This window comes from Telopea speciosissima, chromosome 9 (assembly GCF_018873765.1).
Source record: "Telopea speciosissima isolate NSW1024214 ecotype Mountain lineage chromosome 9, Tspe_v1, whole genome shotgun sequence".
NCBI classification, from domain to species: Eukaryota; Viridiplantae; Streptophyta; class Magnoliopsida; order Proteales; family Proteaceae; genus Telopea; species Telopea speciosissima.
Window position 1 is genome coordinate 9,491,054 of NC_057924.1, and position 13,627 is coordinate 9,504,680.

Sequence of the window (13,627 nt, forward strand, 5' to 3'; positions counted from 1 at the left end):
AGTCCTTTGCCATGTTTTAAAACTAGCTTTCTTAGTCTTAATGGCTGCTTGGACCTCATCATCCCACCACCAAGACTCCCTGATGCAGGTCTAAGCACAAGAAGGAAGAAGAAATGTCCTAAGGGACTGATTGTTGGAGCCTTAGAAGAGTTTTTCTTATTTCTATACTTAGTTTTTTTTTGAGCTCTTAGATTGAACCAGTCCACCCAATGGACCAATTTAAGTGACTCTTTCTTATTGGCTGATTTTGTTTTATTTCTATTGGCTCTTAGAGCATCTTTTAATTTTTGTCCAAAACTATGTTTTATTCTTCCCCTCCATGATTTAAAGAGGGTGGAGTTGTTTTGTCATTAGGAATCAGATCTGGGATTCCAAATCCAGATCTGAATATGTGTAAGGCCTTTGGCCCTTTTTCAGATTATAAATAAAGCAATCGTGGACAGGCCCCCCCACTATTCTGCATTAAAAAATTTCTGTTTTCAAGCTTTGTTTGCTGCCATCGTGCTGCTGCCTCTGCTCCTTTGTGAGTTCTTACATCTTTGTGGATCTCAAGGTGGATAGAGTGGGTGGACTCCTGCGACTCCTTGCATCGTGAAGATCGGGAGGTTTCTTCAAGTTTCAAGCTGCTGCCATTGCTGGTTCTTCAAATCAGTAAGTTAACTTTCAATTGCTGCATACATCCTTCCCTTCTTCATCCTCCAACCTAAGCCATCCCTTCCCCCATCGATCTAGTCAGACCATCCTAACCCTAATTCCCATCACCTCCCACAAAACCCAAAAACCCTAAACCCATTCTAAATTCCGTCTAGCCCTAACCAGCCATCAAAACATCCCCAAAACCTGATCGAGTCACCCTCCTACAGCCAGCTATACTCGACTCCAAGCCCTGCCCCCAAGTCCCTTCCTAAACCCTAGATTTAACCTCAAAACTTGAAATCTAAAACCCTAACCCTAACCCTAACCCTAAAATTGCAGAATTTCTAGACCTACCCGAACCCTACCTTCTTTACATCATATTAATCCCCTAAACCTGCACATTAAAACCATATATAAACCTTACCCTAATTCCTTAACTTAACCCTAGTTTTACCCTAAACAGCCCCAACTGTAAACAGTTTTAGAATTCTGTTTTACCCTGGTTCCTATTAGGTCTTGCCTATATAGGACTACATTACTCCCTAAGGGCATGACGTTTACCTTTCGATTCCCCCAGTACCTCCTTAGCAACCTTCTTAATACAAGCTGTCCTCTCGTACCACATCAAATTAGTGTTGCCTTCAAGGTCCCATTTTCCTTGTTTGACCACTTTATCTGTAAATGAAATCAAGGAGTCTCCTTTTAATCTCCACCACTTTATCTTAGGGCAGGCTGTTGCTTTTAAATGTCCTGAAATATTAGCCAATTCATGTGAATGTACTGGCTGCTAAATTTGACTAAAAATTTGGTTATCTAAGATTGCTTATGTCATAGCAACCTGGTTATGCCCCTGTGAAGCATTCTTGGACTGGGTAGATTGTAGTAGCAAAGAGCAATCATAAATTAAATAAATAACAAAGATAATTCCTAGAACCACATTAGGCCTTCTAAGAATCACAAGTAGGGTTGTAAAATATGTCACCTTCAAGGTTGAGAAGAAACAGTACGGCTTCAAGCAAATTCATACATTTATTAAGCTTTGGAAATAATCATTGCATGGATGAAATAGGTTCAGTTTTGGCCTTTTGAGCTGCTTTTCCAAGTCAAAACATGGAGGCGATTACATATTTGTGCTTATGGGTTTAATATTGTAATTTAATCTTTCTGTTAAATGATTTGCTATTTCTTTATTATTTTGATAAGAGATTTGTCTAAATGACACGTCTATAGTTGTATTTAGCACTTGACACTTTTTAATCTTCCTTTGTCTTATTCCCAAAAGTTCTTTAAGTTAGAGGTATAAATGGGTTTTCAAAAATAATTTGAAAGTGACTTATCACTATCATTTTCAAAAGCTGTCATTGTCAGGCACATTTTTTGAATACCCATGTGAAATGACATTATTTACTCTCATTGAAAAAATTGTGTTATACTAAAAAGGTAAAAAATAAGGTTACAAATTATTTGACACCTTAAGGGGGTGTCAATAAGAAAATCCCTTTTGATAATAAGGATCTCAATAGTACACACTGAAAATTACCAAGTACCCTGGCTTTTGTAATAAAGGCGAGGAGAATAAAAGAACAGAACCTAGCTCCTTGTGCTTTCTTTAAGTGACTCAAATGACTCAACCCTTCACATGATAAGGACTCAATGAATCAAATTACCAAAATGCCCTAGCTCCTGTAATGAGAGGGAGAAGAAATTTAAAAATCGAGCATAGTGACTTTATGGTTCCTGTAAATGTCTGGGACTGCATTTTCTCAACTTGCTGTCAATCGTTTTTTTCTTCTCTGTCCTATTCTCCTATATGCTTCCTGATTAATTTTAACGTTTCTACTCTGTTGATAAATCATGTTATTAGGGTTACTTGTGCCTTGTGGTGGTTCAATGTTGTCAGAACTTATTAATATTTTTGTATTCAATGGTAGGACAAAACTGGGGCATGGTTTGCTTTCTGGCAAATATTCAGTCCCGGCAGAGGAGGTATGTAAATTATTGATGTCATGTATATCTTCTTGCCATTGTCTGTTTTAAAGGATATAACTTTCTTTTGTAACCAAAATATTGAAATTGCAAATTTTAGATCATCAGATTTAAGTGCTTTAAGTTATCTGTGTAGACTTTACATACTTCTGAGTCTGCTGCTTCAATTTCAACAACATGAAATAGAGTAGTCAGCTGTGATATCTGATCTATTAGATTATTATATAGGATTTTTATTAGATATTCCTTTTAAAATATGGCGGGAGCCTTGTGTGGCCACTGGGTATGCCCTTTTTATTCCTTTTAAAATATGGTTTGGATCACGACAGGATATATCTGTTTAGGATTTGCTCAGGATTAGGTGGTAGAATTTAGTCAAATTCAGATGGGATACAGATCCAATGGATCGGGATAGGGACTTGATTGTTTTCAACTAATCCTGATTGCATCAAGGCTAAACTTGACTGATCCTTGCAGATCCTATTTAAAACTCAGATTGGCTTTGGTTGATCCTGATCTAGACTGGGTTAACAAAGGCAAGGATTACATATAAACCTTGATGCCAAACCCAATTTATGTTGTAAACTATTCATGTCTGAACTCAACATGTATCAATGTGATCTTCGTGGGTTACATATGGGTTTCATCTTGGTGGGATGATATATGATTCAAATTGAAATTTGACATTAGGCGTATCCAGATCATTCCTGAGGAATCCAACAGCTGGAAGTGCCCTATCACCCCTTTCACGTGGCATAACTTGATGTGCCTTCCAAAGATACTTTTTGGGTATGCCCATCCAGAGATACCTTTGCCTTCAGATATTCCAAGAAATAAAAAATATAGAGGAGAAATTGAGTGATCCCTATAGAATCTTGAAGCCTAGAAGACCTGATCTGCTGATGCATTTTATTCTATATTTATTTTATGAAATGCAATTCAACCTAGTCCACTTGACATTTCTTCTTGAAACAATCACTAATCTCTTGCAATGCCTTTTTTTTTTTTTTTTAAAAATTTCCAATTGGTCACACTGACCATTAGATTCCAATAGAGTGTATATCTCTATTTATTTCTTTTTTAAATAGAACTCTCTCTTCCCACACTTGACTACTTTTATCTCCGTTTCTTTTTCAGAAACAGGAAGGGATACCTCCTCGCATGTTTAAAGCAGTTATTGCAGCTAGCCATCCTGAGTTTTCTAGTATGCGGCAGCAGGTAATGAGTTGCTTAATTTAATTTGATTCTGAAGCTGTGAATATGCCATCTTTATTTAGTCTGTGATCTCATATTCTGATGGACATGCTCTTGATTTAGTTCCCTTTAATGATATCAGTGCTATTGATATAGAATAATGTCCTGAAAATTAATTCATATGTTAAATCCTTGTTGGGGTTTAATTGAGTTGCACTGTGAAACATACAGTTTTTCTTGTCAAGATATAAATATTCAGGGAAAAAATCATTTGAGCGGTCCTCAAAGTTCTGAAATGTTCTACCCAAGTATTTAAGGGGCCATACGTATCAAAGTGGCCCGTCATTGTGCAATGTGGAATGATGATGTAGTCTAGATTAGCCATACTGAAAATGTCAAATTCCGGAGCCTAAATCAATCAAATATGCTCCCTTGTATTGGCATGCATCCCCATGTATGTTCATGCATGTCTACCTTACAATTACTGCTATTGTGCACTCTCCCATAGACCTCTATTTTTTACTATTTGACAAACTTTGTTTGGGCTGGAATTTTACATGTGAGCATGGGACGCGGGGTCTACCTGTCCACAAAGTTCTGAAATGTTCTACCCAAGTATTTAAGGGGAAATTGCCTAGATCTACTAGATAGGGCAACAAGATTTACAAAATTGGTAGAAGTAAATTATGTTTTACAATCACAAGTTACGATGTTGAAAAGATTTAAGAAATCCCCATAAGTAACAAAAAACTAAAACACCCTTAATATCCTTCTCGCCCCCCTCGTTTTTGTTTTTTTTTTATTCAACTTCTCTATTTTTAAATTTTTATTGACTCCACTCTTCTTTCTTCTACTCCTCCTTCCTTTGGTGAAATCTGCAACCAATACCTCCTCCCATCCTCTTACCTGCAACCCCACCCCATCCTCCCCTGCAAACTGGCCCTGCACCTCCTCCACCCTTCGCCATTGTCTAGTTTTGGCCACTCTCTGAACTCTCCAAGCGATATCACTGCCAGCACTTGTGGTTGCAATATTGGGCTTAGCTTCTTGCTCACCTTGTTCAAAGAACTCATACTTGTGCAACCCGGACAGGCTCAACCACCCCCCCCCCCCCCACAAAACACACACACACACACACACACACAACAACAAGAAGGCACCCAAATTAATTCCAAACCGCAGGCACGGTCCTATCTCTACCTGCCTTTGGTCGGATTTCATAAACTCCTTAACCTATTTGATGATATTGACGTTCTTTCTCATTAAAAAAGTAAGAGAAAATATCATCAATGGTTTTAGCGATATATCTCCTGCAGCCGTCCCTTTCATTCTAACCTTTGATGTCTTTGTCTTGGCTTTATCTGATAATAAGAGTGTTCTTATGCAAGTACTGGTTGGCAGTTCAAGGGGCAGGTTATTTATGAGGTTTTTCGAATCACTTTGATTTTTTCAAGTCTTGTTATAATATTTCAGGAATTAATTGAACAGGGCCCATTGTAAAAATGATGAGAAACACCACATAACTAATCTACCATGCTGTTGATATGTGCCACATAACTTCAGCTTTAACATCTCCGTCACATCTGATGGAACTTACCTAGATTCCCAAACGGTCCTGAGGCTTGAGGCTACAACCCGATCTGCCAGAAGATTACCGTCCATACCAGGGTTCACTCAGGCGAGGCTGAACATTATGGCTTTGAAGTTTGCGACACAGGTGAAGCATGTATTGATAGATGATGGCGAAGGTTTGAAGCTGAAGGCTCAGTTCCGAAGTAAGAAATGGTTTGGCAGGGCTGGGTGGGGGTGGTGTTGCAGGGAAGAGAAGGGGCGGGGACCGGGGAGTGAGGAAAATTGAGTGAGAGCAGGAGAGGGAGGGAGGGGCTGGATGACAGTGGCAGTGGTGGTGTGGGGCCGGTTTGCAAGGAGGAGGGTGGGGTGGGGTTGCAGGGGAGGGAGGAGGGAGTGGATGTGGACTTTGTTGGAGAAAGAAGAAAAAGTAGGAGAAGAAGAAAGGAGAAAGGGTGGGGTCAATAAAAAATTTAAAAATAGAAAGGTTGAATAAAAAAACAAAATCGAGGGGAGAAAGAATGATGCTAGGGGTATTTTAGGTTGTTCACTTAAGTTTTTTTAAAAAAAAAATTTATATGAGGATTTGGTAAATCTTTTCAACATCGTAACTTGTGATTATAAAATATAATTTCCTTCTACCAGTTTTGTAAATCTTTTTGCTATCTAGTAGATCTAGGCAATTTCCTCAATATTTAATACATATAAATATAAATGAATAAAGGACATTGCTTCGCTTTCTTACTCATGTTGATCCTATAATAGTTATTATCGACCCTTTTACCACTCACACTATGACTGGTAGGCTTGCTAATTATCTGAAGTCAATTTACATGTATTGTTTGATTCGTACTTGCTTCGACCAAATATTGCACCCTGTATGAGTTTTATTTAGCTCAGCTCCAAGCTTCCATTTGACATAGTGATCCCTCACCAATTCTCTAGTTTGTAAAAAAATGATAGGACTTACAATTGTCTCCGCTTAAAAAAAGAAATGAACTATATTAGAAATTTGTTTGGTAAATCTAAGCAGACACACACATGCACACACGCGCGCACACACACACACAGAGGCAGACTCTATCTTGTAATACAACTTGTTGGAGGTTTTTTTTAAGGAGTTGTTTGATTTTGTGGTCTCATATGTAAGGTTTGGTTGGTGTCTTTCCTTCTTTCTTCTCCCCCCCCTCCTTTTGGTGAGTGACAAAAGCTTTATTGATGAGAAAAAGTAAAAATACACCCTCCAAAGAGGGAAGATGACTAGGTCACCCTTCACAACAGAATAAAAAATCCACAATCTGCAGTATAGGAGGTCTAAGCACCTCTTGCTTGGCTAAGTCATCAGCTTCCTGATTCACTATTCTTGGCATAAAAGTGAATGAGAGCAATTCAGCCAGGCTGCAAGAGTTTAAATGTGTATAATTAGATTAGAGGACTATCATTTATCATTGTGACTTATCAGGACATCCCATCCAATTAATTATATTAATCGAGTCTCCACCATAATATGGTTAAAACCTCTAGATATGGCCAGCTTCAACTCCTCTTTATTGAACTACAGTTCTGCTCTAGCAGTCACCTTCTCCAAATTGATTGTGAATAAGCTCCTAGTATAGATCTGAAAAAACCAATAATGCCCAAACAACCTGGGTTCCCTAGGCTAGTGAGCTACCATCAAAGTTCAACTTGAACTTTCCTTCCAGTGGAGCCTATCACGTAGGCACTTCTTCAGTGCTCCTTGCTCTAGAATGTATCACACTATCACAGAATTCAATCCCTTTATCTCAGTATTTCTGGGACACCTCCAAATGGATCATTCGTTTCTGCACATGTGCTTTTTTACATGTAATCTTGTCAATCATTACCTTTCTTCGGAGAATCTCTCTTCAAACAATCTAGAGTTTCTTTCCTCCACAGACACCAGAATACTGCAAAAAGAACTCTCAATGGGAAGTTTCTTATCTCACCAAAATGTGTGAGTTGCCAATATCATTATAACTTCTTGATGTCCTTTGGATACACCCAAGACATTTGAAAAACTATCAAGAAGTGGCACCAAACATTTTCAGCGAAAGGGCAGAACAAGAAGAAGTCTTCTACAGACTCTGTTTTGTTTACCCATCCGACACCTGCCTACTGACTCACTGTCTTGTTTATGCATCAAACACTTGTTGGGATAAAGACACATCCCTGGTCATCTCCTTGGATAAAAATCACCAATTAGCACTTTTTTGTGAGCTAATTCCTGTTCACCCTGAATTTCAAAGGTACTTTGGCCTTCCATAGCATCTAATCAGGAAAAGGACCTCTTGAATTATCGAGATCATCAGGATAGCAATGATACACAACTCGATGAAAAAAAATTGAAAGTAAGTTTACCTTTGGCTTTTAAGGGTCCATATTCTTCTTTCCTGGTCATTTGTGGTTAAAAACACATACTGTAGCCTGTCAATAAGATTTTGGGCCATTTCTAACTCTGATTCCGTAAATCCTCTTCTAGATGGTGTCTTCACTCTTTTTTGTTTGATCTTTAGGTTGGGGCCCTTGTGCATATTACCCCCCCCCCCCTTAAATCAGCTGCAGGAAAGAAAAGTTTTTTTCAAGTGTGTGGGTGTGTTTTAGAAGTTAAAACCAGAAAGTACAAGATGACCATGCCTATGTTACTACACGTTTGGTCATGAATCTTATCATGTCAGTTCTTTTATTTGTGTGTGTGTGTGTGTGTGTGTGTTTTAGAAGTTAAAACCAAAAAGTACAAGATGACCATGCCTATGTTACTACAAGCTTGGTCATGAATCTTATTATGTCAGTTCTTTTATGATTGTGAGAACCAATATAGCCGATTGGTCATAGGGTTTATTTCCATTAAGTTCTTTGATCTCTCTGTGATTGCTGCATTTTCTTTCTTTTATTTCAACCAACATGGTGACCAGAGAAAGAACTCTGTGTACGGGTTTTCTTCCAACCTTGAGATTTGGTAGTATCATACAATAATACTGTAGGATTACTAGTGGTACTACAAAGTCTCATGAGATTCTTTCAGGTTTGATTTGGCTTCTAACCTGGCAACCAGGTTGATTTCCTGGAATTTGGATTGCTGAACAACTGAAATCAACTACTCTGTTGAAGAGGTTCTACTGTTGGGTTGTTAGATTACTGATTCATGTATTTCTTACATACAATTCATTGAGAAGGGAAAGATTTTGCTGCTATTTACAAACTTCTAAGAACTGGAAATGGTAGTTGTTTGTGAGAAGTAGCCATAATGTTTTCCCTTTTTAATGTTTGGGGGGGGGGGGACTGGGGGGGATCTGGTTCTTCTGGACCTGTATGGGGAAGCCTTTTTAACGTCCTGATTGGGGCTTTTGCCCCATCTTAGTAAAATTTCTGACTCAGGAAAAAATCATTGGGTTGCGTTTTGGTGTATTGGTCCCATAATGTGCAAGGCTTTGGTTTGGACTATTACCTATCCTGCATAACATGCCACCAAAATCCCATGGTAAAGTGGTAGTGAATGAATAGGTGGTTGACATGTTTCCCATGAGTAGTGCACATGAAGCAAATTTGTTAAGAGGGAAAGAAAGGGGCCACTAAAAAGCTCTGAATTTGGTGAAGCAGAGATCTTCCAGATCATAATGATGGTTTTGGAAATCGGGGTTGTCAAAACTATATTCAGGATTCTAGGGCAAGAAGTGTTGATTATGTTGTGTGAGAAGGGTTAGAAATCGACTAGTCTGCGTATTGGATTAATGTTCCCTATTATGTTGGTGTATGACTGTATTCAGACTGTTTATATGACCGCCTCTTCAGGCTTTTGTGTTTGGCAGAAATATAGTCACAGTAATATATCTTTTTTCATAAACAATTTCTTGCCATTAACTACTTTTTAGGATGCTTTGGAGTTCTTCCTACATCTTCTTGATCAAGTTGAACGGGCTAATGCTGGCAAGCCTGAACCGGATCCATCAAGGAGTTTCAAGTTTGGTATTGAAGAACGACTTCAGTGTTCGTCTGGAAAAGTTGCTTACAATAAAAGGGTTGACTGCATTCTCTCTTTGAATATTCCTTTGCATGAAGCAATTAATAAAGGTAAATTCCTGCAATAATCAGTTATGTATTGGTCCCATCCTAAAGTTGTCTCCTAATAATCTCATGATTTGAGAATTCAGAACAGCTAGAAGCCTTTCAGAGGTTGAAAGCAGCAAAGAGTTTGGAAGGGAAGGAAGTGTGAGTTATATCAACAAGCATCCAATGTAATATTTGATTCAATCATTTTCCTGTATCCTTCTAATGTTATGTTAATCTATCAGATCTGCAGAGGAAATTGTGCGTCCAAGGGTGCCCCTAGAAGCATGTTTGGCAAGTTTTTCAGCTCCAGAGGAGGTTCATGATTTTTATAGTGCTGCCTTGAATGCTAGGACAACAGCAATTAAGTAAGTTTTGTCATTATTTATTTGTAAACATCATCAACTTGTGTTATTTTCATGTTCTAGGAAAGCATAATAATAAACTTATCAGTTATAGGGAGTGTGTGATGCACCTCACTTCGTGAATCTTGGTCCTTTGCCCTGAGTGGCATGCAGACTCATCATTTGGGCCCTAGATTTGGTGAGTAAGCTACCTGTTGAATACTTGGAAATAAAAGCAAATCAGAATTTGAGAAGTGTAAGTTCCTTGAAACCAGGCTCTGCTAATGCGGTAATGCCCTGGTATTGGTGTAGTAACAAAGATGACCAATGTCAAAACTTTGCCTCACCTTTGTCAAATTATTTTTGTCATTCCCTCGAAAGGTCAGAACATGGAGGATTTCTGTGAAGTAACCCAATTCACTCATAACCTTAAATGTTCTGAGTGGTCTCATCTTTTACAGAACTGCTGGCTTGACTTCATTTCCTGATTATCTAGTGTTGCATATGCGAAAATTTGTTATGGAGGCAGGCTGGGTGCCAAAAAAGCTTGGTAACTTTGATGCTTCTTTGCTATTTTTTCCTGCAATCAGTGTATGTTTTCTTGGTTTTACATATGTTGTCTTGTCTTCTAGAATAATTGGTGCCTTTGTTGTCATTTTTCCAGATGTCTATATAGATGTTCCAGATGTTATAGATATTAGTCACATGCGAAGCAATGGTCTTCGGCCGGGAGAAGAACTTTTACCACAAACAGGTCCGTTAACATGGAAGAGTATTATTAACCTCATATGTACAGTTTAAAGATCATTTTCTTTTCTTCGTATGCCTCTACAACCTGAAAGAAGGGTTAGGCCTTCGGTTGGTACTGATCAATGTGTTCTACACGTTTAGTGGAAAAATCATGAGTTGAACGAGGAATCTGAATTCTGAAGTAAACTCTTGTGTTAATTTCTTTTGGATAAATAGAACAGTTATGTTATTTTCATTTATGGAGTATTATTTATTTTGTTCTACTATTCCGAAACCAGGATAATGTTTTGAGTCAATGAGGGATTTTTATTGAAAATGAGACAATGGTACTGCCTCATTTTTGTTTTTTTGTTTTAAAAATTTTTTGAAGCTGGGAAGAAATGAAAGTACATCAATAACTTTCTTCTTTGTACGCCTTAGCAGAAGACAGATTTGTTAAATCATAGATATTTTGAACTGAGGACTCCAAGCCTTAACATGAAGGATTTCATTCCCCCTCTTCTCTCCATTCTCAATATTCCTTCCCCCTTCGCTCAGTATATTTGAACACTTTGCGTTGTCATATAAGGTGAACAGAAGTATCTGGCCAAGTGCATTCAAAATTTTCAATAATTGAAGAATAGAGTTAATGAACAAAATTTTTTTTAAAATTTTTTTGAAATTCTTTGATTTCTATATGCTAATTATTCCCCCCACCTTTTTTTGCCCTCTATCATAGGACTGAATTCCTTGTCAAGGTTTCAATTTTTCTTTTTTTTTTTTTGTTTTTTTTTGGGGGGTTATTTGATCTTTCGAAATGAGAAGATGGGGAACCTACACTGGAAAAATTTGAAAACAGGAACCAGAATGAAACACTTTTTGAGGTTTTTAAAGAATTCCTTGTTATTAGCCCTGAAGTAGGAGGTTTCTGGTTGGGGTTGGGCGTGAAATGGATTATTAGAAACAGTCTTCCCTATGTGGGATGTTTGCATACATGCGTATGAGGAGAAGGCCTTCATACCTCTCAACAAGTAATGAAATAAGAGTTATCCTTGTTATGTTTGTTGTGCAGTTGCTGAGAGTGGAGTAGAAGCAAGTAAACCTTCAGCCAACGAGGATATTGTATCCCAGCTTGCAGACATGGGATTTAACTATCTTCACTGTCAGAAAGCTGCTATCAACACCTCAAATACTGGTGTGGAAGAAGCAATGAATTGGTTGCTTTCTCACATGAACGATTCAGGTATCATGGCTATACAATACAAAATTTGTCTGTGATATTCTTTAAGACAACCACATCATTGATCAATTCAGGCTTCCAAAAGGATTGTGTGCATAGCCTAAGTTTGAGTGGGCTAGCTGGCCTGATGTATTTTGTTGTTTCTTGTTTCCAGATATAGACGATCCTATTTCGCAAGAGGCACAGACTGCTGAGGTGCTGTTATCATTTGTTGACCAATCAAAAGTAGATACATTGGTGTCATTTGGATTTGAGGAAGAGGTTGCTAGAAAAGCATTAAAAGCATCGGTGTGGTTCGCGTATCCTCTTAGTATTGTCTTTGGTTACTTAGACCCTTCTTTTTCAAGTGCTGGAGCTTACCCTTCTGTGTTGTTGATGTTCAACTATTAACAGGGTGGGGATATTGAGAAGGCCACAGATTGGATATTTAACCAACCCCAGGTTTCTGCTTCGGCAGACATGGATACTACATCTAGCAGTGCACAAAGTGCGACTGATGAGGGCCTACCTGATGGAGGAGGAAGTTAGTTTCTTAGACTGGACCTTTTCTTTCTGCAAAACCATATAAACATCTTGAATTCGAAATGGTTCTATTACTTCCACATGTAACTGATTGTGTTTATCAAAAGGATTTAGGGATTGGACCTCAGGATTGGATAGGTCCTAATCCAATACCAAGTTAATTTGGCCAATACAGATGATATTTTTGCAAATGCATGTTAGGATGTTTAAGCCACAGGGAAACTAGAATAAAAAAAAAAAAACTTGAAGTCTCTTTTTCCTTCTTGGCTGATCATTACTTTGATTTGATTGTCTGAATCTGTTGATTGAATCTTTTTTATTTTGCCGCAATATGAATGTTGATTCTGGTTTTTGCACTTGTGCAGGGTACAAGCTTATTGGACTGGTGAGCCACATAGGTACCTCTACTCAGTGTGGACACTACGTCGCTCATGTCTACAAAGATGGGAGATGGGTGATCTTCAATGATGACAAAGTTGGGGCATCTGTGAATCCCCCCAAAGACATGGGATACTTATACTTCTTTGAGAGACTAAAATGCTGAAAATGCGGAAGGGACTTTTGACTAGCCCCGGTACCAGTAACCCCCAGGGTTTTGGTGATGTGGAATGGTTTTGACCACTGCTTTGAGCGGTGGTAATGGAGCTGTTTTATCCTGAGCTACCGAGTTCTCATCAGGCATCATTTCTAATTCAGCAATTGCTGCCAAAATAAAACATTCTTTTTGTCCCCTTTTTATTGGAGCTTTCATAAACGATTTGTGAATATATTAAATTACTAGATGAGTGGTTTATCTTATTAGTCCTTGTGAAACTAGTTAAGATTGTGTGCGTGTGTTTTCTCCTTGTTCTGTTTTGGGAAGCTGACCTGATAATCTTTTAGAGAGGTTACTGTATATCATTCAAGGTTTTAGTTGATCCCCTAATTTCTCTTTTTTTTTTTAAAAAAAAAAAAAAGATCAGTATGGAGTATTACGCCTAGTTGTGTGTGGTGTCTGTGGGCCACATTCACTTTTGTTTGTCGGTCAGACCTTTTTTTCTTTGTTTCGAGGGGGAATCTTTTTCCCCTCCAGTACCCGGCCCGGCCCAGTTCCCCCAGTGCCTGTAATAGTATTGGGGGGGGGGGGGGGAGGAATGACCATCCTACTCTTGCCTGAACACTTTGTCCAGGTGGAGTTCACCTCCTTATTATAAGCACTAAGGAATTGGGTCGGGCAGGGGAATGGAGGAGATAATTTTTCGGGGGGGGGGGGCGCATGGATGGGGGAATTGTTATCGTCTACAGTTCCTTGATTGGTGTGGTTCCCTAGTGCCTCCCACAAGGGGGGTGGGACCTACCCAGG

The 13,627-nt window shown here is 38.6% G+C and overlaps 1 protein-coding gene across 2 annotated transcripts in view; it reads left to right on the forward strand.

Annotated features, from left to right (window-relative positions):
• Positions 1–13,210, forward strand: part of LOC122640110 (ubiquitin carboxyl-terminal hydrolase 14) — a 29,688-nt gene extending 16,478 nt beyond the window's left edge. The window contains exons 9-20 of one of the 2 annotated variants that reach the window (XR_006329627.1): positions 2,568–2,622; positions 3,760–3,840; positions 9,276–9,474; positions 9,555–9,612; positions 9,696–9,818; positions 10,256–10,344; positions 10,459–10,548; positions 11,596–11,766; positions 11,918–12,051; positions 12,157–12,286; positions 12,651–13,011; positions 13,088–13,210. Coding sequence is in view for 1 of the 2 variants with exons in the window: in XM_043833243.1 (XP_043689178.1) it covers positions 2,568–2,622; positions 3,760–3,840; positions 9,276–9,474; positions 9,555–9,612; positions 9,696–9,818; positions 10,256–10,344; positions 10,459–10,548; positions 11,596–11,766; positions 11,918–12,051; positions 12,157–12,286; positions 12,651–12,829 (1,309 nt within the window). In the remaining variant the exon portion in view is untranslated. Of the gene's footprint in view, positions 1–2,567; positions 2,623–3,759; positions 3,841–9,275; positions 9,475–9,554; positions 9,613–9,695; positions 9,819–10,255; positions 10,345–10,458; positions 10,549–11,595; positions 11,767–11,917; positions 12,052–12,156; positions 12,287–12,650 lie in introns of both variants that reach the window. The other variant, XM_043833243.1, reaches the window with a different exon arrangement.
• The last annotated feature ends 417 nt before the right edge of the window (positions 13,211–13,627 follow it).